This window comes from Micropterus salmoides, unplaced genomic scaffold, assembly GCF_014851395.1.
Source record: "Micropterus salmoides isolate LMB-PRFRI ecotype aquatic unplaced genomic scaffold, ASM1485139v1 Ms_hic_scaffold_4, whole genome shotgun sequence".
In the NCBI taxonomy this organism is placed as follows: domain Eukaryota; kingdom Metazoa; phylum Chordata; class Actinopteri; order Centrarchiformes; family Centrarchidae; genus Micropterus; species Micropterus salmoides.
In genome coordinates this window covers 16833549-16859415 of record NW_024043372.1, presented here as the reverse complement: position 1 = coordinate 16859415, position 25867 = coordinate 16833549, and the positions used below count along the sequence as shown (strand labels likewise).

Below are 25867 nucleotides of genomic sequence, written 5' to 3'. Positions count from 1 at the left end.
GTAGGTTAAGAGCAGCTGAAAATGCAATAAGAGAGCAGGTAAAGTTAAGAGGGACGATCTGGAGTATTAATGAGAAAAGTCCCCCGACTTCATTCCAAAGAAATTGACTGTGCGGCACGTCCCACTGCTGGTGACCTTGTCACGACAGTGGCTGCCATAAGGAGCACCTCTTTGTGGCATTTGAAAATTTTATTTCTCAGAATTAATCAGGCCTCATTAATGATGCTTTGATCTTGGAGCCAGCGGAAGTAGCTTCTGCAACTCTTTGTAGTGCTACGGTTAATGTCAGCATGCAGGATATCAAAGGATGAACCACTGTCCAGGTGTCTATATAAATTGACACTAGAAAGGTAAGACCGTGGTATTCAGGGGCTTTGAAGATGTTGGAGTTGGTCGGTCAGACCGTCTGCATCGTTCCCCCCTGATATGAACTGGAAAAACAATGGCTTTATTGTTGAATTTAATCTAATACCAAAATGTTTACAAAAAAACAGAATCTATCCCAAACAGTCTTTTATTGCAAATGAACAAGACAGACCTACATTTATAAGAACAGGCAGAGAGAAGAACAACATAAGCCAACATTTCGATTCAGTGAGCCTGTGTTGGAATCTAGGTATTAAGGGAACTGGTCCAAGGTTATTTGGCTGCCATGTCTATTTCATCCTCATCCTAGCACGGCAGAACAAAACATTAAACCTGGCAAGGAAAAACAAGTTGTAAGCTAGCAAACTAACATTTTAATCCTTGCCATCAGCTCTAAAGACTGACCCAGAGAACAAAATGTGCTGTTGGCTGTCCTCTCTGACCATTCAGCTGCTTCCATTTGCAGGGGGCTGGGCGGCGGCTTGCAGCGTCCTCCGGGCCATCTCCAGGACTCCTTCCTGGTTCTTGTTCCCGCCAATAAAGCCTCCGGCGTGGACGAAGATACAGTCCTTAATCCCGCTGAGCTCCGACAGAGCTTCATCACGAACGCCGCGCCACTCTTCTAGCAGGGACAGCCTGGGACAGGAAGACAGAAGGGTACGTTAGCTTACAGATGGACGCTGTGTAGTCAACTGCTCACTTCCTGTTGACATATTGCCTTTTGGAAAACATACTGTGCTGCACATGTCTGCACAACCAGAAAAACAGCATCTATAAAACCAGCTCTGGATGAATAATGTCACCAGAATAGCAATAAGACAACAGAATAAAGGAAAATAAAGCTGCATCAATTAAGACAGTGGGCACAAAATGAATCGCCTGAGTCACTTTTCAAGCAAAAATGCTAAATATTTGCTGGTTGTTGCTTCTCAAATGTAAAGATTTGCTTCTTTTATTTGTCTTAAGTGAAAACTATAACCTGAATATCTTTGGGTTCCACCTTGGGCTTCAGGAAATTGCAATATGCATTTTGCACTATATTCTGGCACTGTATTAATCAATTAATTGAGAAAATAAAAAGCAAATGAATTACTGATCAAAATTATTGTTAGTTAGCAGCACTACTAATGTGTTTAAAAAAATAATTAATTTTGCATGCACGTTTTAATGAATCATTGATGGTAATGACTTAATTTATCTCAGCAAGGCTTTGCATAAAGGACCTGAATTACTAATCTTTCCAGCTTTCATGACTGTAAGGAGTCCAAAGGTAAACTGCAGTAACACTCACACATAGCACCACCTCAATCAGCCCCTGCAAACAGACCAATAAAAGTCAGTTTTAGTTCCATAAAAGTAACTTGCAAAAGCACAGATAGGAAAGGTAGCTGGAAAGCTACATGATGGCAATGGATTCAACAGGCAATCTTACAAAGTGGGGAAAAGATTGGCTCAGCAAGGGTTTACGAGCTGACCTCCACAAAGTGTCGCTGGATGTAATGTAGAGAGGCTGAAAATTCATAAAAATGTTGATCAGCTCATTTACCACCCACTGCAAGCAGTATACACCTGTCTATAACCTGGCACATCATTTAAAACACATTACCAGTTCTCTTCAGTGTGTGCATGCGTGTCGTTCTTGTCTTGATGGGGTTATTATCTTCATTATCTCAGACTGAAGTCCTTCACAAAGTACTGATATATTTAGCAATGTATCATTCTGATTTATCACAACATTGCTCACCTCTAACCCTTCTACTGCTACGTCTGAAACAGACTTTGAATGCCTTAAAAACTGGCTAAAAGCTTCAGATTTGACAAAAAAAATCATGCCAAACTTAGGCTCCTCTCTGTCGCCTGCTTGATGAATTATGGAGTTGTACAGTCTGACTTGTCAAAAATAAAGTGACACGGTTGTCAAACGCGCCTGCAGTTTGAAATGAGTAAAGTGTTTTCTTTTGTTCTTGATATTGAAGGGTTTATTTCCCTGATGTTCTGCCTTTCAATATTTAATGCCATTATGCATTACATCCTCTAAAATTGAGAGAGTGACAAGCTTCACAAGTGCAAAACCATAATGCAAAATGGTTCATGTGAAACTCGTACTTTTTGTACAAGTCTGCTCTCCATGTCATTATCTCAAGCATACATGATCTTCTCCTATTAAAGACTGTCATAGGACAAGCTGGGGAGGAAAGCATGGCAAACCCTAATCCCTGTTAAATGAATCAACCAATCGATAGCTCCACAGCATGACTGGAAAACAAGCTCGAGAAGAAAGGTCAACAGGGCTGGTAATGAGGGTAGGAATAGGAGGGGGATGACTGTTGCTATGATAGGCCAGGAACCTCTGACTCTCAAGAGTCAGAGTCAGAGATGACCGGTCTAAAAATAAGCTGACAGTTAGCACATCAACTTCTAATGGGAGAAGACGGGATGGGATATCACATGGAATTATTTTAATGTAATCACTTTCGCACTGCAATTTTCATTTTCCAACTTCTCCAAGTCAGAAATAGGAGACATAGCAACTTTATTTATAGTCGACAAATCATTTTAATCATTTTTCAAACATTCTCAAGCTCTAGCTTCTCATTTGTGAATATTTGCTGCTTTTCCTTCACTCATGTTTGTCAATGTTTGTTGGACAGTTGAAGTTATAACCTGTGGTTTTCAGAAACGGTGTCAGGCATTTAAAAAAAAAAAAACAAACAATTTTCTGACATTTTATTTGCCAAACGATTAAAGAAAGAGAATCTTGTCTATGCAAATAATCATTAGTTGCAGCCCTAATACAGAGACACGGCAAATACCTGAGACAGCAGCCAGTGTGCTTTTCCAGAAATAGCGGTAATATGTTCTGGTTCAGCTCATATTGCTGTCAACCTACAGTATTATCCTTTACAGTGCATCTCCAACAAAGGACAGCTTCCACTCCCCCCTTTCCTTCTCCCAGCTCACATTTCCTTAGCAATGTGATGCTGATAAAAATAGACCCCCCCTCCCCAGGTGCAGTGTCAGGGACACAGGTGATAACACCACCCCTTTTGCGGAGTCGGCACATGCCCACTGGGAGGAAGCAGGCCACCCAGAGACAGAGCCATCTGGGACTATGTTTTTTTTTTCTTTATCCACCTCACAAGCCATTGTTCTCATGTTGCTTCACACCAACTGCCATGTTTGCATTAAATTAAATCTTTGAAGTGCTCACAAGCAGGTGCCTGTCTTTTTAGTTGAAAGCGCTGCCTGATGAGATTCTGCAGCGGAGTGGAAAAAAGTGTGGTGGAGGGTTGAGGCGAAGGAGGGGCGGAGGGTGTGAAAGGTGAGGCAGCGAGATAGGAGAGAGGGTGGGGATGAGGGGTCTGAAATAGGATTAATGGGAATTGACCGAGACAGATTGGAAAAAAAGGTGATGAAATGGTAGAGGATGATTATAGGACAGCGACAGAAATACTATACATAAGAGAGAGAGAGAAACTAAACACTAATGGGAGAGCCCAGCAAGCGTACCTCATGTTAAGAGGTGAAAATAGAAAGCAGAGCAGCCACTGGTCAGATCAGGGCTGTATCAAAAAGCTTTTCCACCCTCCTAGTGTGTCTTCAATAATGAGACATGTCAACCACAAGATAAGAGCAAAGGGACAAATGCTGTCAGAGGTAACAAGACATTTAAAGAACATAGCAGTCAGGTGAGCAGCTTAGAGACCATCTGCAGGGATAGTAAGGTCTCAAGGCTGGCATGAGGTATATCTGGGGTATATTGCAAAGTCAATTTGATTTATATAGACCAAAAATGCCAATTTATCTTAGAGGACTTTACAATTTGAACAATATATGACACCTTCTCTCTTGACTTGTCTTCCAGGACATAAAGACATTCAATAGCTGCCACATGTACAAAGCAGACAGACGAAGCAGTAGTAGAAATCCTGTGTGGAGAACCAGAATGACCATATTAGAGTTGCATTGCTTACATTTTTCATAAAATTAAAAAACATTTTTGGTACTACAAATGAATGGCCAATAGCCATTTAATGCATTTGACTCTATATAGTTGTAGGAATAGTTGTCATTATGTGTGGTGGCATCATTCCTGTGTACAGTTACATTTGCACAAGGGATTCACAGGAAACAATACACGAATGAATCCAGCATTACTGTTTGATATGATCTCACTGAGCTCAGCTTCACGGTTTCATTTCTGCTGAGGAAAACCCAACATTTCCCACTTCTGCTAGGTCTCAAAAATATAGCAGTCACAGGAAATGTTATGTATTTGTCACAAAGTATTAGTAGCAGTAATGTGTCAAAGGTTAGTGTGACAAGTCAGAGTTTCAAGTGCATTTGTTTGGTAGGGGTTAGGCTTATTTTCAAGGATTAAAAAAAGCCTTAATTCATTTACATGTCATAATGGATTGTAGAATGTGTTTGCTCAGGCAATTTCAACAAACAGAAAATGCCTTCGGAGGAGGCGAGGAAATTATACAGAAAATGTCACAGCTGTGAACAAAATCATCTTCTCTTTGACACTTGTTAAAGAAGCTGTCTTTTATACAAACAATTACATTTTCTATTCAGTTTTCCCTTGGGATGAATCTGCATTCAATATGAATGAAAATTGCTCGATAAAACTGAGAAATCCAGATGAGGGGTTGTGATGAACAGATATAAGAGTGGCAATAAATACTCCCGCTCAAAAAATGTGATTGAAAGCTGTATGATTTGCACTCCAGGGGAAATAACTAATAGGAGTGATGATGTCAGAAGATTTTATTTTATTTTGTGAAAAGGCCAATTCATGATTTGTTATATAACTTACTGACCCTGAGCTACTGCTGAACATATTATAAACAAACATTTTGCAGATAATTTTATAATCATGTAAGTGGAGTGAGTGAACAATGTGGAGTCAGTGCTGCTTCCTCATTCTCCAATTAAGTATTATCTGCATTCATTTTCACAGAGCTACAAGTTGCAAACTCTGGTGTAGGCAACACTAGGGATAGGGTTTGATAGCATTTTATTGAATTAAAATTTAATCCACTAATCAAACCTGAATAATTTCGTATCCCTTCAGGGATCAATAAAGTATTTCTGATTCTGATTTATATCAGATTTACCTTTCAATATTTGCAAGTAAGTAAAGGCTAAAATAACACTACAAACACTACAGTTTTACATTAACTTAATATTCCAGTGAATATGCATTGTTGAACTGATTAACTGATTAATGAAGGATTATCACAGACATATGGGTTAAACAGGTACACATGATTACTAAGTAAAGATGGATTCTTATAGAGTACAGCTAAACAAAATGTGGTGCTTTTGTTTTCTCCTGGCACTTTTAGATGACAAGCCTCTTTATGAGCTGTAACTCAGTCACTCACAAGATAACGATTAGCTAGGGCAGCTATACATTAGTTGTAGACAAGTAATTCTGATGACACTCAAAATGTACAACAAAAGGCAGAATAGACGAGTTGGAGGAAGCTAGTACTGTGCTAGTTGTTATTTACTCATTGTGTCGTGCTATTTTAAGGTCACAGTGACCTTTGAGTCAAAAGTGTTACCTATTCAGTCCCCAACCAACTGTGAAATATGGTCTCAACAATCTCCCTTACTGTTCCTCATTTATGTTGAATAGTGACCCAAAAAAAGGACAGGACATTATGACGCCACAATTCTTAATTATGGCCAAAAGGTCATTTGATGTCACAGTGACCTGGACGTCAGAAGTCAAAAGTGTCACAAATTCATTGTAAACTGTTAATCAATTAGGATACGGCCACAAATATTTTTTGTGAGGTCCCACTGGCCTTTGACCAGTTCCTTGAGTACAAGTGCTTGTTTGTGCCAAATTTAAAGAAATTCCCTCAAGGCCTTCAGAGATATCAGAAAGAAGGACAACCAGAAAACATAATGACTCTGGCCATTGCATAAAAATAGTGAGGAGAGAAAAAAGGCTTGATAAGAGATTTGCTAAGAGTCGCCGCTTAACGAATACAGGTATTGTTCAGACTGGGAAACCAGATCCAAAATGGAACCAGCAATCAGAACCAACCCTAGACAATACTGTTCATCTCTACAGCTTTGAAGAGCACTAATCACTAGTAATATTCTTCCACCCTAGTCACTGGTGATTACGTACACATGGTGAGGATTCCACTACCACTCTGAAAAGCAAGGATCACTATCAAACAGTAGAAGTCATCAAACCTTGGAGCACGAGAACCAAATAAAGCCAGAAAAAAGTACAAGGAAGCAACATGGCTGCTGGAGAGACTCTCTGTAACAAACGTAAACTGAGGCTGCTTCAGTCAGTATATAGTGAATGATGAGTTGGATGTTTATAAATATGCTAAACACGATGCTGTAAAGCACTGACAACAAAACACCACAACCAAGCAGCTAGTATCTCTACAGAAGGTCCAGGATGAGCCTGGTGCAGGATTCCTTGGCCATACATTGATCATATGTGCTGCATGCTGGGATTCAGGGCAGTAGTCAAACAACACAACAATTACAGGTCTCCAGTGGGGATGCTGATGAAGTTATTAGGTCAGAGCGTGAGAGGCTCCTCAGGTAAACAATTCCCTTCCTGAGGTAACGAACATAGACTTGAGAGGTGTTAATCATCTGACAAATTCACACAGAGGGTCTTTGTCTTGTCATCACTATCATTATGTACAGAGTGACAAGACAAGCATACTAATATCATTTAATGAGCATGGATGAGGCATATTTTGCCTACGTGCCAGGCTTCAGGGTTTGAGGGACCTCATTATTAGTAAAAGATGCAGAAACGTTCCACAACAGCAACCGCGTGTATAATCGTGCATGGTGCACACAAAGTGATTTACAGTACATAAGGGATAAATTATACTAACGTTTAAAAGACCATAAAAAAATAAATTTGCATATCATGAAATAAAGAGAAATAGACAATAGAAAACAGTTGTACAGTTTCAGAAATAAATAGCCTAAAAATGTTTACAAAAGTAATGACAAAAATTAAGGTTTGTAGCATTAATTTAAAAGCATTTAAGAGACGAAGCAAAACTCATTCAGGAAGTTGACTTGAAAATTTAATCTGTCAGATATGTTGGTTTACAACCAAATGCCTGCAAAACTAATGACATTCCCATCAGTCTCAGTTGTGTTTTGTGCTAATTAGCAAATGTTAGCATTTAAACACACTAACCTAAGATGGTGAACATGGTAAGCATTATACCTGCTAAACAACAGCATGTTAGCATTGTCATTGTGAGCATGTTGGCATGCTGATGTTAGCATTTAGCTCAAAGCATCGCTGTGCAGCCTCACAGAGCCGTGAGCTGTCTATAGACTCTTTATCTTGTTACATTCAGTAAATTTAGGTCTGACCCCATAACTATACCAACATTTGATTTTAAGTTGTCAGAGAAAATTCAAGGTGAACACTGATATTTGACTTTCCTTCTTTGGGAACAAAGAATCATTATTTCAGTTTAACAAAAGCAAATCAAACCACTGATTTGTTCATTGTTCTTATTTGGAGAATAAATGGGACTGTAAACACTCAATGATACAGATATGTAACTTCTGAGTGGCCAAAACCATTTTCATATTACGGCAGTCATGAGAAGACAATGGTGTGTCTTCAATTAAAGATACTCTGTTGTTCAATAAAGCATGAATCTGGATGTTTAAACACATGGCTGCAAATAAAAGCCAAATTCCAAACCAGCATGCATGACTGCCAGCTTCCTTTATTTGGAGCACAGGGTATAATTAAGATAAGAACAACAAAAAAGAAACACCTGAGTGAGAGGGATGGGCATGGAGAAAGGGCTCAAGTGTTGGAAGCATTTACATATCTTACATTTCAACTCCTTAATAGAGCAATGTCAGAACAAAACCTCTGCATTAACTAAAGGATCATCCTCACCTCAAAGTATTTCTATCCAAGCAGGAGTTAGTCTCTCACTGGATGACATGTCAAACCTCCGTGAGTAGTTGTCAAATGGTCCAATAACCATGAAAGTTAAAGCGTACATCATAGTTCATCACCGTCACCATAGCTCAACTCAATTCAACACGTCTGGGAGACTCTGGAGCTGTCCCTGTCACTGTGTTTTCCACCAACATTTTAACAAAAATCCTGTCTGGAAGAATTTCATGTGTGTGAGTTTGTGTCACGACATCCCTGCGAGTTCTGCATGTTTGATTTCTGCCAAGGTAACTCATTCAAGGTTCTTCCTCTGCACATGAGATCACAAGCTGCACCTCATGAAGCAGAAATGGTATTTAAATAACCTTTAAGAAAATTTAACTAGGAACACACCTGTTCTGGAAGGTGTTGAGCCCAGCAGGGACACACTGGACCCTCCACTGTCCATTCTGGTCTGGGTAAAGGACAAACTTAATGGGCGTCTCCACATGGAGGTCCTTCTCCAGGGCAAACAGATGCTCCTTCCAGGGACATCCACCCTGGGAGAACAACACCACCTCCCCACTGGGATCTACCTGGAAACAAAAAGGGAACCAGAAAACTGTTTGTCACTAAAGGCTCGTGCACACTATACAACTTTCAGCGTCGGCAGATCACTGTGCAGTTCACAATATACAACTTGGCGTCTTGTGACGTGGGTCTTAAAGTTGTTTACACTACGTGACTGATCGGTGACAGGGGGTCACACACTACACAAGCTGACAGCAGCTTGGTCACCTGATGCTGGCCTTCAAACCACGTTTTGTTAAGAAAACACAGAGAAACAGGAAATGATGCGACACTACACACGAAAGAGCTGTTTATTATCAAGCTAGCAATTATAAAGAATAGATTAGCATACACAGGTAGCAGTGATCCTCTGTGCTACAGAGAGAGCTGGAGGTGAGTAAAAAGTGTTTTGCAGAGAAAAAGTAGCTGCCTGCTCTCATTGGCTGGATGTTGATGTCGAGTCCGCCGACTCCTCCAGATATTTGGCGAGCTAGATATCTGGCTGGCACCTGCGATGCGTCAGCGATGCGTCAGCGACCCGTTTTGTTGACTCATTGAGTAGTTCACACATAACGACTGGCAGCCACCAATCGATCGATGAATTTACCCCTGATCACAGTTTGATCACTTTCAGATAATTTATCACCGTTGATGAACCACACAAAGAATATTTTATCGTTTTTAAATAGCCCGATACTTGAAACAGACCCACAAGGAACTGCGAAGTGCATGTAGTTGTCGGCAGCACGGAATGCACGCAATGAATGCACAAGACCGGTGAACGGCAGGGCGAGAGAGAGAGATTGAGAGAGGTAAAAAGGTAAAAAAAAAGCCTCAGTTTAGCCGGAAATTTACAGTGCAAGTTAAATGAATAGAGACGACATTGACTACCAGCTATATACAGCGTGCAAGCCTCGAAAACCCAGCTGTATTCTAATATTAACTTAGCTCTCCTGATTAGTTAGGCTCCGTACATGTTTACTAACAACGTTTTAAAAGCTGTGTCTCCGACAATGACAGCGTTGTGTTCATGAGGGAGAGGGAAAGAGAGCGAGAGAGAAGGACAAGCGAGAGGATGTGCTGTGCAAATGTGCTACGGCGCTCTGCAATCACATACGATTTTAAATAGGCCTAGTAAAAAAAATTTTTAATCAATATGTGGTGGTCAGCGTTGATATTGTAGCCGGCCTCCACAAATAAATGAACGTATGGGAAACACTGGTTTATCTCCCAATTCTTGAAGAGACACAAGGTCAGGGTTTGTAGATAATGGTAATTAGTGGGTTTGGTATTATTTGCTGTATTATCTATCCATTCATGCTGTACGCAATACGCAATTTATACAATAAGAAACAAAACATCAGCTGACCGCATTCTACCGGGGATTATCTATGATTGACAAGTCGTTACCATGGCGCCCTGTCAATCAGGCTAGAGCCCACTCGTACCCTCGGCACTGTGTAAATTTAACCAGCACCACTGAAAAAGCTTATTAGGAGTCGGCTGTTCACTTGCTCTGGTGAGTAAATTTTAGTTCTAAGACTATTGTTTGCAAGAGAAAGTTATCAGCCCTGTTAAAATGACAGTTAACGTGAGTTACAGTTGTATCTAGCTAAGCAAGCTAGCTAGCTCCGCACACGGCCGTTAGCCCCACCGCCCCACGTCACTTCCGGGCACTTCCTGGTTGCAAAAACACGACATGGCGGTGCCGTATCGGCCAAACTCGGGTGACGCCATTTCTTATATACAGTCTATGGGTTCTGCGCATGCGCATGACCCACTAACGTGGTCTGTTTCCACGCCCATAAATCTGTGAAACCTTGCTGTTGGGCATGCCGTCAAGACAATGGCTGATCGTCAGGAATATTAGTCAGAAATACGCTACCTCTGATATCTTAAATAAAGATTGCATAATATAGTAGCCTATTTCAACATGCTCGCCATCTCCTTACAGTATATATGGAGTGAGTAGTGGTGCAATATAAAATGATTCTGTAGTGGGAGCATTATTTGATAGGGGATATTAGTCTATCAGAATACGCTACCCCTGAAATTATTTCATAATATAATTTAAAAAAAAAAGATGTCATAATTCTGTGAGAGTTATAACTTTATGCGGCTCTCCTGGAGCTACTCCTGGTACCTCTCATACTCGGTGTTCCTGGTGAGTTAGTCTTTTGTCACGTTAATTACATGACTTAAATATTAATAAAAATAACCCTCATCACTTTTCCTCTTTTTTTCCACTGCCCTCTCCAGGCTCACAGCCTGTTTAATGTTACGGAAGAGGCTACGCTGCTGACAGACGTGAGTGTGGATTTATTCCTGAAACAGTTTGGCAGTTCGAGTGACCGGTCCTCTCATTTCTCTATAATTTATTACTTCTAAATATTTTCTAATATCGCCAACAGCAGATAACGCTGCGTGTCAGAAATGATTAAATCAGAGGGGACATGAGCTGTAGAAGTGTCTAACACACAGTTGCAGATCCTCCTTGTAGACAGTCATGTAGTATTAGATTCATTCGGTTTCCTCTGCGTCATTGTATCATAGAGCCAGAAGTGTGTCAGGAAATCGTTTCTGTAGGATTGAATAGAATTAACAGAGTGCAGGTGATAAATTAGATGTAGAAAGTAGTCATAGTGACAGATTATATGTATGGTAATAACTACTGCATGGCAAAATATATTATTATTTGCCTATGTAGGAATGCCGTATCATTATTTTGAAAGCAATGACATGAAAGATGATATATGGTATCATTATTATTTTTAGTAGTAGTACTATATTGATATTTTTTATAGTTTCTGTTTCGCTGGCCCCCACATTAGATACACTATTTAATGTTCATTAGCACTCTAATTTATCACATAATCACATAATTTATAATAAATCAGATATTTTAAAACTGTTTTCTGTAGTATTTTACATTTGACTCTTATTTATCATAACTTTAATATATTTAGTTGTACTTTTGTTCAAAGTACTATTTCTAACAATAAAAAAGTTTCTTTTTAAACTGCATTATGTCATGGTATCTTGGTGAGGACTCAACATAACAAATGTTAGGGATAATCTTTGTTTATGTTATGCGTTTCTTAAAATAAGTGGGTAAAGAATATCGGCTGATATGTCGGCTATCAGATTTTAAAATCCTCAAATATCGAAATCAGTATCGGACTTAAAAATCTCATATCGGTCGGGCTGTAATATGAACACTCTATACATTACATGAACGATGAACAAACAATCGTAAAAAAGTGCCAAGTTACTATGTTTACAAAAGGACAAAAAAATGTTACCAAAAACTATACATATTAGATTGGATATTCTTGTACCTGATGCCTCTCAATAACAGCCTTCTCCACCACGGCACGAGCCGGCAGCCAGGACGACTTGTAGAACTCCAGACGGCCCAGGAACTCTTCCCCAACCAACTTCATAGCCTTTCTGAAACCCTCCTAGTAAAAACACAAGTACACATGCATGCTACTGTCAAACACAGTGTGAGACTGTGAAAGAAATACTGTATCATATTATGAAGGCAGAAATATAGTTTTTTGATGACTAGACTTTAGGTGTACTTTGATGAAAAAACTGCTCACACATTAAGTGAGACTTTGTGCCAGATAAAATGGGGGTGAAATAGTCTTGTCCGACAATCTCTGTACTAACCCTTGCAGCCCTGCTTTATCAGCTTCCAGTCTTGTCCTGCACAAACCCAAGCCTGGCCCCTCTCTCTTATAATCCCGTCAGCAGAAACTCAATAGAGCATGAGAATATGAAAAACATATGAAAATAAATTTATGCACAAACATGCTATCACACTCAGACACACACAGTTTGTCAGGCAGAAGTCTGATCGGCATGCACCTGATTGAGGCTGCAGTGACCCTGAATTTTAACAGCTGTGGATGGAGGAGACGAAAAACATGTTAGGTTTCTCCAGTCAGTTCCATTGAACAGACACTGACATAGATCTGGAGTTGGTCCCCAGGCACTGCACAGTGGCTGCCCACTGCTCCCTTGAGGGATGGGTTAAATGCAGAGAATGAATTTCACAACATGTATGGGACAATAAAGTACCATCCATCCATCGTCAACCGCTTATCCTGCGTACAGGGTCGCGGTACAGGGTCCTTAGGTGTGAGCGTGAGTGGTTGTTCGTCTATGTGTGGACTATGGACTGCCCCCGATGTCAGCTGGGATTGGGTCCATCGGGACATCGAACAACCACTCACGCTCACACCTAAGGAAAATTTAGGGTAACCAATCAACCTAGCCTGCATGTTTTTGGACAGTGGGAGAAAGCCGGAGCACCCGGAGAGAACCCACGCAGACACGGGGAGAACATGCAAACTCCACACAGAAAGGCCGGGGCAACCGGGGTTTGAACCCACGACTTTCTTGCTGTGAGGCAACAGTGCTAACCACCGCACCACCGCCCACAATAAAGTACCTTAAATTAAAATTAACTAAATTGGAGGAAAGGGCCAGGACAAGAATTATAATCACGTGAAATGAAATGTGAAAAAACAAATAGGCCAGCTACTCCACTGAGCCGGTCCCGATGATGGGAGAAAAAAAAAAAATGGTGGCATTGTCAACATACATGCACAGGCAGGCTGAAAGTATATCTCATGAGAGTCTGAAGAAACCAGGTAAACAGGTGCTGTTTCCCTGCAGGCACTGCCCGACTGCACTAATGAGAGAAAGTCTCACACACACACACCCCCACACCCACAGCCATTCCTGGGCCTCTGTTGTTTCTGCACAGCTCTAAAAGCGCTCACTGCGCTGCATCGCACTGGTCGTGTTTGTCACAATATTCTTAACCTTAATCTTGAATTTTTGTTTCGCTACAGGTGTCCCAATTTATATGATTATCATATTAAATTATGTAGTAGTTATTCTAGAGCCCTACTGTGGAATAGCCCTAAATATTAATAATAATTAAATATCGATGCATCAAAAACAATCAGTCATTTAGTAAGTTGTGGGAAACTAATTTAAGGTAATTTTTTGATACGTGTGTTGAAAGTAAACAACGGACAATTATTTTGTAAATTATTTGTTAACTTTTGTTAAACTGAATTGAAAGATCTCTGTGAGTGCTTTTTCCTTTATTGGTGAGTCGCAAACCTCCTCCAAAAATGACAGTCACAAGTAAAGGGAGTCTGTTTAAACAAGTCACTAAACTACACTAAAAACACCAACAGAGGTGCTGCACGTCCCGCAGATCAAACCAACTACACCTGAAGCAGCCGCAGCAATCTGTCACCTTTAGTTTAAAATATTAACATTTCAATCTCATCAACCTGATGCATAATAAACATGCTGCATGAGACCAATCTTTAGCTAAGTGTGGGTATGCATTTTCACATTCATGCAACCCACTCACCTCAGTGTCCTGACTCTTGCTGTTCCAGCACGGGTTCAGGTGGCTGACACGTGCACTCAGCGTGGTGGAGATGGAGTAGCGGGCCTCGCCGTCATACTGTGAAATGCCATTGTCTATAGCATCCACCTCCTCCACAAAGTTCTCGTACAGCTGCAAGGAATTGAAAGAGACATGTGACAGGAGAGGTTATGAACCTGTAATGACATGGGAATCAGCTGTTTTGTGTTCTGGTTAATTCTGAAAAGGAAGAATTGGCAGTAAACCCTTTTTTCATGCAAGGGCAGTTAAGAAAGACAGGACTTTCGGGAAAGAGAAATGTACCGGGATTACATTATCCTGACTGAAATCCATTTGGTCACAGTGTGTGGGGCAGTTACTGGAGGCTTAAGGGCACGGCTAGGTCACTGTAAGCTAAAGAAATAGACAAAATTGCTGCTATTTTACAGTTCACTAGCCAAACTAGAAAATTAAGTGGAGCAGAGAAGCAGAGACATATTTAGTGCTGAGAAGCCAACTCCTTAGTACATCAGAAGGTCAATCAAAGAGCTGACATTTTACAAGTAGCTTACAAGTGGAACTAAAGTTTTGGGGCAAAAATAGATGTTTGGTTTGTTTGAACTGGCTGTGGATGAGACAATATCCTGAAATACATAAATCCCCAGCCATGGGTAAAAGGATTACTTGGGGCTTTAAACAAACTGACACATCAAAAGGCCAATGATAATATGAGTTAATAGTGCTGATATTTATGGTGACCTCAGATTTGGCTGGCTTAAAATGCCTGGCCATCAAAATGTTGCATGTGCCAAGGCCTCCTGCTGGCCCAGCTGTCTAAAAATGCTTTAAATACAACTGCAGTGTCCTTGGTTTGAATCTGGTAGAGGAACTTCGCCACATCCCTGTCTCTTAGCTTTTTATTTTTTAATCACGCTCTACTGCCAACTGTCTGACTTTAACAATAACCAAACAGCATTTTTTGCAGACAGTGACTTCTTGGTTTCTGTTTTTAAAACGTGTCCATGATAATTCATTTTACTGAAGTACCAGATAAGCTGGCTTTTCTCTTCATATCAAATGTAAAACACTTTTCTGTTCTGTCTTCCAACTTCATGATGAAACGGAGTTTAGGTTCAATTCACCATCCGAGGTTATGTTTTCGATATGAGTGAGGCGAAGGAAAATCTGATTCCAATGGAGTGTTTGTGTTGTCAATAAAATACAAAGGCCATTAATCCACTGCCTGCTATAAATCCGTCGTCTCTCTCCTCCCACCTTGTCAAAGAGCACCTCCAGCTGCCTGTCACCCTCCTTCAGCTGCGTCAGCTGGGCCAGCAGCTGACGACCAAAGTGTAGGTAGACCAGGCCGGCTGAGCTGAGCTTGGTCACCCATGGCTTCTCTGGACACAGGCTGTGGAAGCTCTCTGCAAAGGTCCTGAACACAGGGAAGACGTTCTGTAAGATGACTGCAACAGTAACAGAAATGGACTTTAAACATGAACACGAGTTTCACAGTAGGTGAAAAATCATATAAAAACAGTCTATTTTCTAGTGACCGCTTCACAGATGTAAGAGATATGCTTGCTTTTCTGCTTCATATCAATGTGAAGTACTAATAAAAATAATAACCAATAGATAATAAAATAATATCTAGTTACAGTTTGCGCTGCAACAATTAATCTATTATTCAATAAGCAGATCAACAGAGAATTAATTTGGTGCTATTTAGATAATCATTATTTTGACCAAATTCCAGTATCTTAATTGTAGGGATTTGCTGCTTTTCTCTGTTTTTTTTTTTTTATATATAAATGTAAGCTGAATATCATATAGTTATGGACCGTTAAAAGTCACATGACATGGAAAGTGTAATAAATATTTATTTTACAATTATACAAACCTACTTCCACCATAACAAATGTAGTAGCGAAGTAAATTACTGATAGTTTCTTTGCTTATGTAAGATAAATTCCTGACATTTGTCACAGCAGTATTCTTGTATGCCAAGACAGCCTTGTCTCTAACATACATCAGCTTTTATCAATACTAAAAGTAAAAAAAAAAAAAACACTGCACGGTCTATAGGCAGCTGCATCACTCAATACTAATGCCAAGGCTTGGAAGATTAAACATTATTGCTCACAAACAGACTATTCACATTTTCTTTAACAACTGGCCTGCTGCATCCAGATTTATGCTGGACATTACTGGCTATGTATCAAATATCAATAAAAGAGACTTGCATCTCTAAATATTCTCTTCAGCTTCAGAGAGCTTTGAGTTTGCATTGACCGGAGAGAGAAAGCATGCTCTGGCGTGTTTGTAAGCTTGAGCACATAAATAAAAGCCACCGGAGGCCTTTCCTCAGCCACGTGCTGAGATGGGTGGGCTCCAGCCACTCCTGGTCATTTAATTCAGGCTTAATTAGGATACTTTAGCTGCAGCACAGCGGAAAACAGACCGTCAAATGAATGAGTGACATGCTAAGGAAGCAGGGGGTGATCACAGCCATTAAAGGGCTAATTGGCCAAGCTGAGGCATTTCTATGCTGATTATCAGGAGATGGGAGTGAATGTGTGACAGAAAAATGACAGACTTAAGAGTGGAAAATGGCTGAAAGAGATATGCAGTCATTAAACCGTTTGCTTACCACACACAACTAAATCAAGGAAGGTCACTGAGCAGAATATAAAACTAACCGTTGAAAATCATTTAGAACTAAGTAATTGTAAGCATTGTTTAAACGTACTTAACATATAAAATACTACGGTTCCCATAATGCACCAGCTGCACCACTATATTATTAGAAAGTACAGCTGTGCAAAGCTATGCTTCATGAATCTATCCCCTACTCGAAGTATCACAAGAAAGACAGTGACTCAAGAACCTCAAGTACTTCATGAAAAGAATATAACTGGCCTGTTATTTCCCATCATTCTGAGTCCAGCAGTCCCTTAAAATGATGGGAAATTGTCCTTTGGAGAGACAGAAACTGTAGTAAAGCACAAATACAAATACACAAATATATTACATCACTAAAACTACAGTTGACACCCAGCAGTTGTGTGCCTCTGCCAACCAGTCCAGTTGCAATTTACATCCTTGTCTGTCCAGACTTGTAATATATGCAGGGAATACTTGGAAGGCACGGAATTAAAAGGTATAAAGTGTCTTTTTTGCTAAATGCAGGTTATCACTATACTAATGACACATATGTATGATTCCAGTGAATATACATTGTTGAGCTGAATAATGTAGGATTATCATAGACATATTGGGTAAACAGGTACACATGTACTTGTTTACTGTGTAAAAATTCTTATAAGTCCCAGCCAACAGTGTGTGAAACCTATTTTGAGGTCTCAATGACCTTTGAGTCAAAAGTGTCCAAACAATCTCCCCTTGTGTTCCTGAGTTATGGTGTTGTATAATGGCCAAAGAGGTGTTTTCCTTGACATTATGATGTCACAGGGAAGTTTTTTTGTTGTATCCCATTAAACATCTTTTTTGTCATAATTACTGCATCAATTTTTGACTTATGACCTAAAACATCTTGGTCATTTTAAGGTCACAGTAACTTGACCTTTTACCTTTGACAACCAAATTCTAATAATCTGAAATTGTGTCAAAGTGGACGTTTGTACCAAATTTGAAGAACTTTCATAAAGGCATTCTTATCACGTTCGCAAGAATAGGATGGATGGATAAACCAACATAATGCCTCAGGCCCCGCTATCAGAGGCATAGAAAATCCAAACTGGGCTGATCAATTCCAATCTGGTTACTCATACCATCCTTTGAGAGGCAGATGGCGGGAAATGTTCCTTTTTAATTCATTTAGATATCACTGTGACCTTTGGTACTGTGGAGTAGACAAAATTGTTTCATACGAGTGGTTCTGATACACAGCTGGTTTAACTCCTGCCTTTCCAGGAATATTATTTCCATAAGATTTGAGTGCTGTGAGATAAGGGATGTTATTAAACATTTTGTATCACATTTAAAAAAATAAAATAAAATTATCAGTGACTGTATACATTTTTCTCTTTATTTGGGGAGGGGTACACGTGTTGAGTTAGACCTACATACAAGATGTAAATTATTGTTACAAATGATATGTAGAGTATGTGTATGTGTTTTACCAACAGAAAATGTTAATCACATTAATTAATTGACTGACTGGCCATTGCTGAATACAGAGGAATTATGCCGTGCCAAGGATTTCTTCTTTGCTGGTTTGCAATGACACATAATCAGTGGAAGCAACTTCAGCTATGTCACAAAACATAAAAACTGTTTATCTATTAGATTTCTCTGCAAAACTCAGGCCACATTCATCCCTGTGTCACTGTTGCCTACTTTCTTACTTACATTTCTTTGCTGAGTGGGAGCACTGTGAGCGCACTTCCAGTGTGAGCAACCACAAACTTAATCCCTGCCAGATCTAATCCGTTGTTCTTTATTAACCTTAGTCAATGTTTGGAGAACATTTCTCATGGCTCTTCATCTTAACCTACATGATAAAAGTTTACCAAAGCTGTTTGTCTTTAGGCATCAATTTAAGGAGAAATTATTTGTAATCATATAAGGTAGTCTTTCTTGCCAGTCCCAAATGTTGGATAAAAAAACAAGCAAAGACCCCCTATTAAATGTCCTTCAGCCTAAATTTAAAGAAATAGTTCAACATTTTGAGAAATGAATATGAAGTTGGAGGCAGCAGACTGTTAGCTTATATTTTCATAAAGACGAGAGACCTGGCTCTGTCTGTTTGTGCAAAACTTTTTCCGGGCTAGGTGGAGTGACTTCCTGGAGTCTCACCTGGTTGCCTGGCAACACTCAAGATTAATACAAGACTCTAGGAAGTCACTCTGTCCGGCCAAGTAATAGTTAAGCACACTATCCCCTGTAAAGTCTGCGTTTTCACACTTTTGTACAGATTAAACAAACAAGATATAACGTGTTAATTAGTGAGCTCTTACTACTCCTTTAAAGGCTTAATTTTATCCTCTCAATTTACAATTCTTACTATGATATAATGGTATTGCTGTCAACTTCCTCTGTATACCAACATGTGCTATTGAGGACTAATTGTTCTCGTCAGCTCCTTCTCCAACTTCCTCCAGCATCCCAGCCCACTTACATTCATCCCTGCCATCACAACCATCTTGCCCCCATCCGCGCATGTGAGTGACAGCCACATTCTCCTGTGGCCCCTGACAGTGTCGTGGCAGCCTCTGTGCCTCGTGAACCAACAGCAGGGGGGCCGTTCAATTGAAGGAGCGCTAATTATCACTAACCACCTGCCGGGAAGAGAGCCCCGGCATATCTTTATCACCGTGGTCATAAAAACTATCTCTGATTATCATCAGGACATTAAGCTGACAAGACATCTGCAATAGGCTGATTGCTCAACGTGATGAGACTTAGAGTGAATGCAATCATTCAGAAGGAACTTTGGCAGGAAATTTAGCAGAAAACTTGGAGTCTGCTCCTTCGTGATTCATGCAATTAGGGTGCTTCAATGAGGGCATAACAGAAGCCCCAGAGAAATATGTTCTCATACTTGGACCGTAGGTAATGAAAATATGATTCTTAACACTTCTGAAAAAAGAGCCACAGGTCTGAAATCTAGTTTGATTTCCTAGTCTCAATTTTAGGAAGCCATGACAGGGGTCAAGTAGACGAAATTAACTTTAATCCAGGTCTTAAAGGCTCGTGTGTACCAATACCCCTTTGCTTTAGATTGAACACAAGCCGCACAACAACTTGAATTGATTAACATTTCTGTACTGTAATTAGTTGTTTCTTATCCGCCTTCATTTCAGGGCTGCAACTAACGATTATATTAATTATTTATTAATCCGCAGTTTAATTTGTCAATGGACAGAAATTGTCCCAAAGCGACATTTTCATAGCGCTGCAAGTAAAGATTGTTTTTATTACAGATAAGGCTGCCAATTATTTTCTCGATATGACAGGAAAAGGTGTAATTAATAAGATTTATTATGGTGCCTTGCTCAATGACATGGCTCACAGGCGTAGCTAAATCGAAAGAGGCAACGTTAATAATATTAGTTACCCCTGTGCTTTGCAGCTGTGGCATGTCAAAACACTCAACATGAATGAGTCCTATTGTGCTATTTTACAGTGTTGGGGTAGTTCACTGAAAAGAACACCTAGAGTGCATTTATTTTACATTCATATAAATGTTGAGTGATTTGAGGGTAAACAACATGATAATTAGTACACTCACTCCAACACGGATTCATATGTATGTGATCTGTTTATATAAAGAATATAGAATCGCGCTGTTTTACTGATGTCCACCACACTGAACCACATGCTAATTGCTAAGTCAAACTTGTACTGTACTGTAGTATTCTTTCAGTACTGATTTTTAAAAAATATTATCATGATTTGCTATATTAAAATAAACCCGCAATCCCTTTACCATGACAGGTGATGAGCAATAAGTGGCCAAAGTAGTACCTCTGATGATGGTCGTAGCGATGCCTCTTTGGATCAAACTCTCCTCCCACATCTACAACAATGTCACACTCTGCGAGCTGTGTCGGGTCTCTGGTCCGAATGATCTCAGCATCCTGCGCAATGAATAGAAAGATTTTTATCATCATTTTTAAATCATATTTTATATTTGCATATTTTATCATACACAGTCAACTATCATCAACCATCTGACAGATTTTCCGGACAGAAATGACATCTATGTTTTATGTTTAGGCCTCATTTAGGTTTTCTAATCCAAGAGCAAAATGCAAGTAAATTAATTCTACCAGGGCCATTAATTATAACAAGACAGTGTCCCTAATTGGACCCACTGGAAGCAGGTCTGTAGCAGGTTTTGATCTCTAGTACAAGCCATATTTTTTGACCATAAAATTGAATGTGATTTTACACATTATGTTTATGAATAAGTAACATGTCTGCTTCTCACCTTATCATAAATGTAGACCTGCATGATGTTGCCTTTACATTATTGATGTACATACACTAAATTATTACAGTAACAGAAAAAGAGATTCTGCCACACTGTTTATACTGTGTTTCCCTTTAACACGTCTGAGTCTATGTCGCAAATCACTGAGCCAGACTGCTTTATGACAATATTGTATTTTTATGTGATTTTTGCATCAATGTGATGAGGTTCTTTGATATGTCATATATATATATATATATAAAATTTGCTAGATCAGCCAAAACACGTCTCAATTGATTGTCCAAAAACATGCCTCAATTGATTGTCCAGAAAATACACTGTATCAAGATACATTTCAGTGTCGTCATATGAAATGTTATATGCAATGACATTTGATTTCATCACCAATTTCTGTTGTGGTGTTTTGGTGCTGGGCTACAACTTTGTTTGCATTTGGGGCAATGATTGTGCCATGAGAGAGACAATTAACTGGCAAAAGCACATCCATGCGGAAAGGTACAAGAAATGAGTAATTTCTCTTTTCTAACTGTTTAAATAAGTCTCTTATAATAAGTCACTATACCACTAAATTTATTTAATTGACCATTTGCAATATCATTTTATTGCGAAACAGAAAATGTGTGTTTATATTTTATACTACAATTATTAGGTCTAACGTTACATGTCATCTTTCTGGGAGATCCATCTATCTGTACAACAGCACCCCCATTTGGAGTGTTATAACATTACATTGGATCTGTGGCAGAAGAATAAAATATAAACATCTCCAAAATTCAGCCAATGCAGACAGAAGAAACATCTTTAAAGAGAGATGTTATCAACATAGTTTAACTTGCAGTAATAACGAAACAAACGTTAATTAGATATCAGCCGTCAAGGGAACAATAGTTTACAGGTAAGTTACCAATCATGTCATCATCTCGCAGAATACTGAACCTACCTTGTACTCAGGTAGCTGACGGAGGAAGAAACATGCCAGGACCTCGTCACAGTGAAAGGTGCCGTTGTGAGTCCCAATCTTTTTAAAGGTCATGTTTTCACTGCGGAGTCTCTTGGGTTGACTTGACATGTAATATCGTGGTTCTATGCGAGTAACGCCTACAGAGGGCAAACACCAGAAGTTAGCTTGTGAATTGAACAGTCGTGAAACAACTGCTGGTTTGCTTACGTTTATTTGAGACGTGAGTTTTAAATTAATTACATTAATTGCTGTGATACGTGCACGCCACATTCAAACACGAGACGCGCTGTGGCGGACAGATTTGGCAGCCGGACCGGATATGGTGCTCCTGTTTTGTGAACCGGAAAAAACCGGGGGAAAGGGTGTGATGTTTGTTTGTTAAAGTCACTTTGACAACAATAACATAATTGAAGTAAACAGATTTAGACAATATTATATATGAAAGAGATTTTACGCAAAGTGGAATATTTTGCCACTCGTTTATCAGAATGCTTTTTTAAATAAAATAAATAATGTGACAGCAGAGGGCGCTGAAGGAAGTGAAACCAATGAAACGAACCTGTGAAACCCTCGAACATAGTACACATGTAATTTAGTATTTTAACCTATGATTTAAACATTTCAACAGTAGTACACTACAGTATTTCAGTCTTTCAGGGTCTTTTATTGACTTGGCATGGCTTACTTTACGATCGTAGGAGGATTTCTGTGTCGATCCGTTCTCCCTTTTTCTCTCTTTATAGAACATTTAAATCAATGCATGCATGCAATCAATGCAGGCAATTTTGTGTTGCAGAATTGGAAGTGGAGTTAAGGAGGGTCAGACTTAGCTCTCACTCAAAACTCCCGTTCTCGCGGTACTACCTTCAAGGTTTATTGACAAGGTAATTAGCCAGATGGGACCCCAGTAGTAGCCTAGTCAGGCTGAATAGAGGCATCACATCTTTCGGGTTTTCTCGTGTGAAAATTTGTTCTTTCTTCATTTACACCCCGACCCAACAGTGGACACCAAACAGTCCTACGTGTCACTGCATTCAACAACACCGAGCCTGCAAAAGGTAGGTTTTTCTATTAGAATTATGATTGCAGTTTCCTGCGGGGCATCTTAATCCCTCCGATCTCTGGGAATCCCGTTCGGTGTGATATTATGTACTAGTAGTAACAGTCTGTGTACGGATGCTCTCAGTTTTACTATACGAATACAATTTCTGTCTTTCGGGACAATGACGATCTTTCATGACCACAAGATTTGAATCGGTAAATCTCGGAGTCGCAGAGCATTTGGTGCGATGTAGGTTAAATTTGTAGTAAATTTTACAACAACCAGGTGGCGCTGTAGGTCAATCACTTTGCTGATCTGCTCGGCCTTGATCGCTTATCACCCGCTCGCCTGACACGTTGACAACTCTTTATTTCAGCCTAATGAAATCAATAAATATTGATTTGAGGGGGGGAATGTCATTTTCCTGAGAGGGCAGGGTGTGGGGCTTCTCTTGAAAAAGACGACCACGGTCCATCTATTTCTTGTAATATCCCAAGATCTCACCTTTGGATTTGCTCAAAGCAAATCACGTGTTTTTTGAAAGAAGTTTGGAGGGCCACACTGCAGCGTATAATTGTACAACCTTTTAATCTTGTAGGATTTCGAGTCTTAATATCTAAAAATTGCTAGATTAAAATCAAACTAAAGTTAAACAATCTATTCTAACTTCCTGCCATTTTCAACTACTTATTCCATTCACAGTCAAATGGTAAATGAGTACATGAGGTACTTTTTGTATTTACCATTTGGGCCTTATTGCCCCTGATCAGCACCATGGACAGCGCTCTGCACTGAAACAACATAACAAGCTGGCTTGGGTCATGTTGCACAATGGTTTCTTTTATGTTGCGTTGGCTACTTGTTTTTGAGGCAACAATAGTCTTTTTCACTTGTCATTTATATCTTCACATTCTAAATGTGCCATCGCTTTTTTTAACATTCTTAACAAATGCTAATTGGCCTCTTTACTTCAGCTGAATTAATGACTTTTAATAAAGGTAATATGTGATCCAGTCAAGTGGGTAATTAGCATAACTCTGTATAATTGGTGACTTCTGTTCCTCCAGAATACAAATTTGGGAAACAATGCCACTACCGCTTATTATTATGAATATATTAGGCAAATGAGGAAAAGATCATCTGTCTTTAACAAGTTATGTGTGTTTACAGAACATTGCTGGATATCTACTGCTGCCTAACAGACACATGCAAAGACAGAAGAAGAAAACTTAGAAGTCAACATAAGATAAATGTGAGGGGTAACAAAATGTAGTTAATTTTTTTTTTCTTGTGAAATATTGTTATCCTTGTTATGTCTTGTCAAGCTGTAAACATCTTCAAATCTAAAAATCTGTAAAGGGAAAATCCCCTTTGGATTGAACTGCTCATAAACCATGTTCACACTAAGGCCATAGTAAGGCCATTTGAGGGATCACAATCCTAAAAAAGACATCCACTGGCTTCAATTGACAGACAATATAAAGAGATATTCTGAAACAAAAGGTAATCAGGAGATATCTGGTTTGGTTTTGCCTTGGGGGGAGGGGTTCTGTGGCAGCCCCTTTTTTCCCAAAAATCGAATGAGTCATGGTCACAGGCAAACTGAAAAAAACAAGCATTGAAGATAATGTTCATCAGACAGCCTCCTACATCGCTGACCAGCCAGCAATATATCAGACATCCCAGCCTGCCCCCCATTGGCTTGCCCCAAACCATGAGATACATTTGAGGGTGGTGACCAAGAAAACGTCACACTGCCTGTGATTTTCCCTGCAGCTTCCAGCTTTACACGGAGCAATGATGGGAAATGAATCTGCCTTGGCTCTCCTTAAAAGTAAGGGCAAAGCAGTCAAAAAGTCATTTATTTGCAATAAAGCAAGTGTACGTCACATCTCCCTACGTTATAACACTGCAGTGGCTATTTTGAATGGCAGAATGTTTTGTTGAGGAAACATTTGTATACACAATATATGAAAACATATTATATGTTCAATGTTTAAAGCTTCTCATTACTTGTGCTCAAGCAGTGCATTCATTGTTCATAACTGGATATTGATTATGTTAATGAACACACAAATTATAGAAATTGTTTCTCTTTATTGTTAGTAGAGGTTTGCTTAGTTGGCATAACTATGGAAGCCCATTCTTGCCAATGTCATGGGGGGAAAAAAACATTCTGTAAGTCATTATAATGAGAAACTGACAGTAAAACAGAGCAGAATTGTTTCTTCATAAAAATGTATCTCATAATTCTGAGATCTCTTTAAATAAGGAAAAACAGAGCAGATTTGTTTTTCTCAAGTCAATGCATTACACTTCTGTACAAAATAATGAAAATAATGAGAATCTTTCTCAATATAATGACTCAGTATCTCAAAATAATGAGATTAATTAGTTTTTGAGATATTAAGTCATTATTTTGAGAAGGTTTCTATACTAAGTCATTATTTTGCAATACAAAGCCATTGTTTTGAAATACTAGGTCATTCTTTTGAGATACTAAGTCATTATTTCAAGATAAGTAAGTCTTTATTTTGAGATAGTTTCTCATTATAATGACTTAAAGGATCTTTGTTTTTTCCACATCACATTGGCTGAAATGGGATTTCATACATAACCAAGCCAGTAAAAAAAAATATATAGACATGGGATGATGTAAA

General features: G+C 39.3%; 1 protein-coding gene across 2 annotated transcripts; it reads right to left on the bottom strand.

Moving 5' to 3' along the window:
* Positions 1–498: 498 nt before the first annotated feature.
* myg1 (myg1 exonuclease) lies at positions 499–22498 on the bottom strand. 2 transcript variants are annotated; one of them, XM_038696413.1, is made up of 8 exons: positions 22406–22498; positions 22145–22302; positions 20736–20848; positions 15522–15681; positions 14250–14399; positions 12187–12309; positions 8693–8874; positions 499–1002 (listed from the first exon to the last, which is right to left on the bottom strand). In XM_038696413.1, the coding sequence occupies exons 2-8, from the start codon at positions 22271–22273 to the stop codon at positions 813–815; spliced, it is 1047 nt and encodes a 348-aa protein (XP_038552341.1). In that variant the 5' UTR covers positions 22274–22302; positions 22406–22498; the 3' UTR covers positions 499–812. The 2 variants fall into 2 exon arrangements, with proteins under 2 accessions (XP_038552341.1, XP_038552340.1); XM_038696412.1 differs by having other exon boundaries at positions 22145–22477.
* Between the last annotated feature and the right edge of the window lie 3369 nt (positions 22499–25867).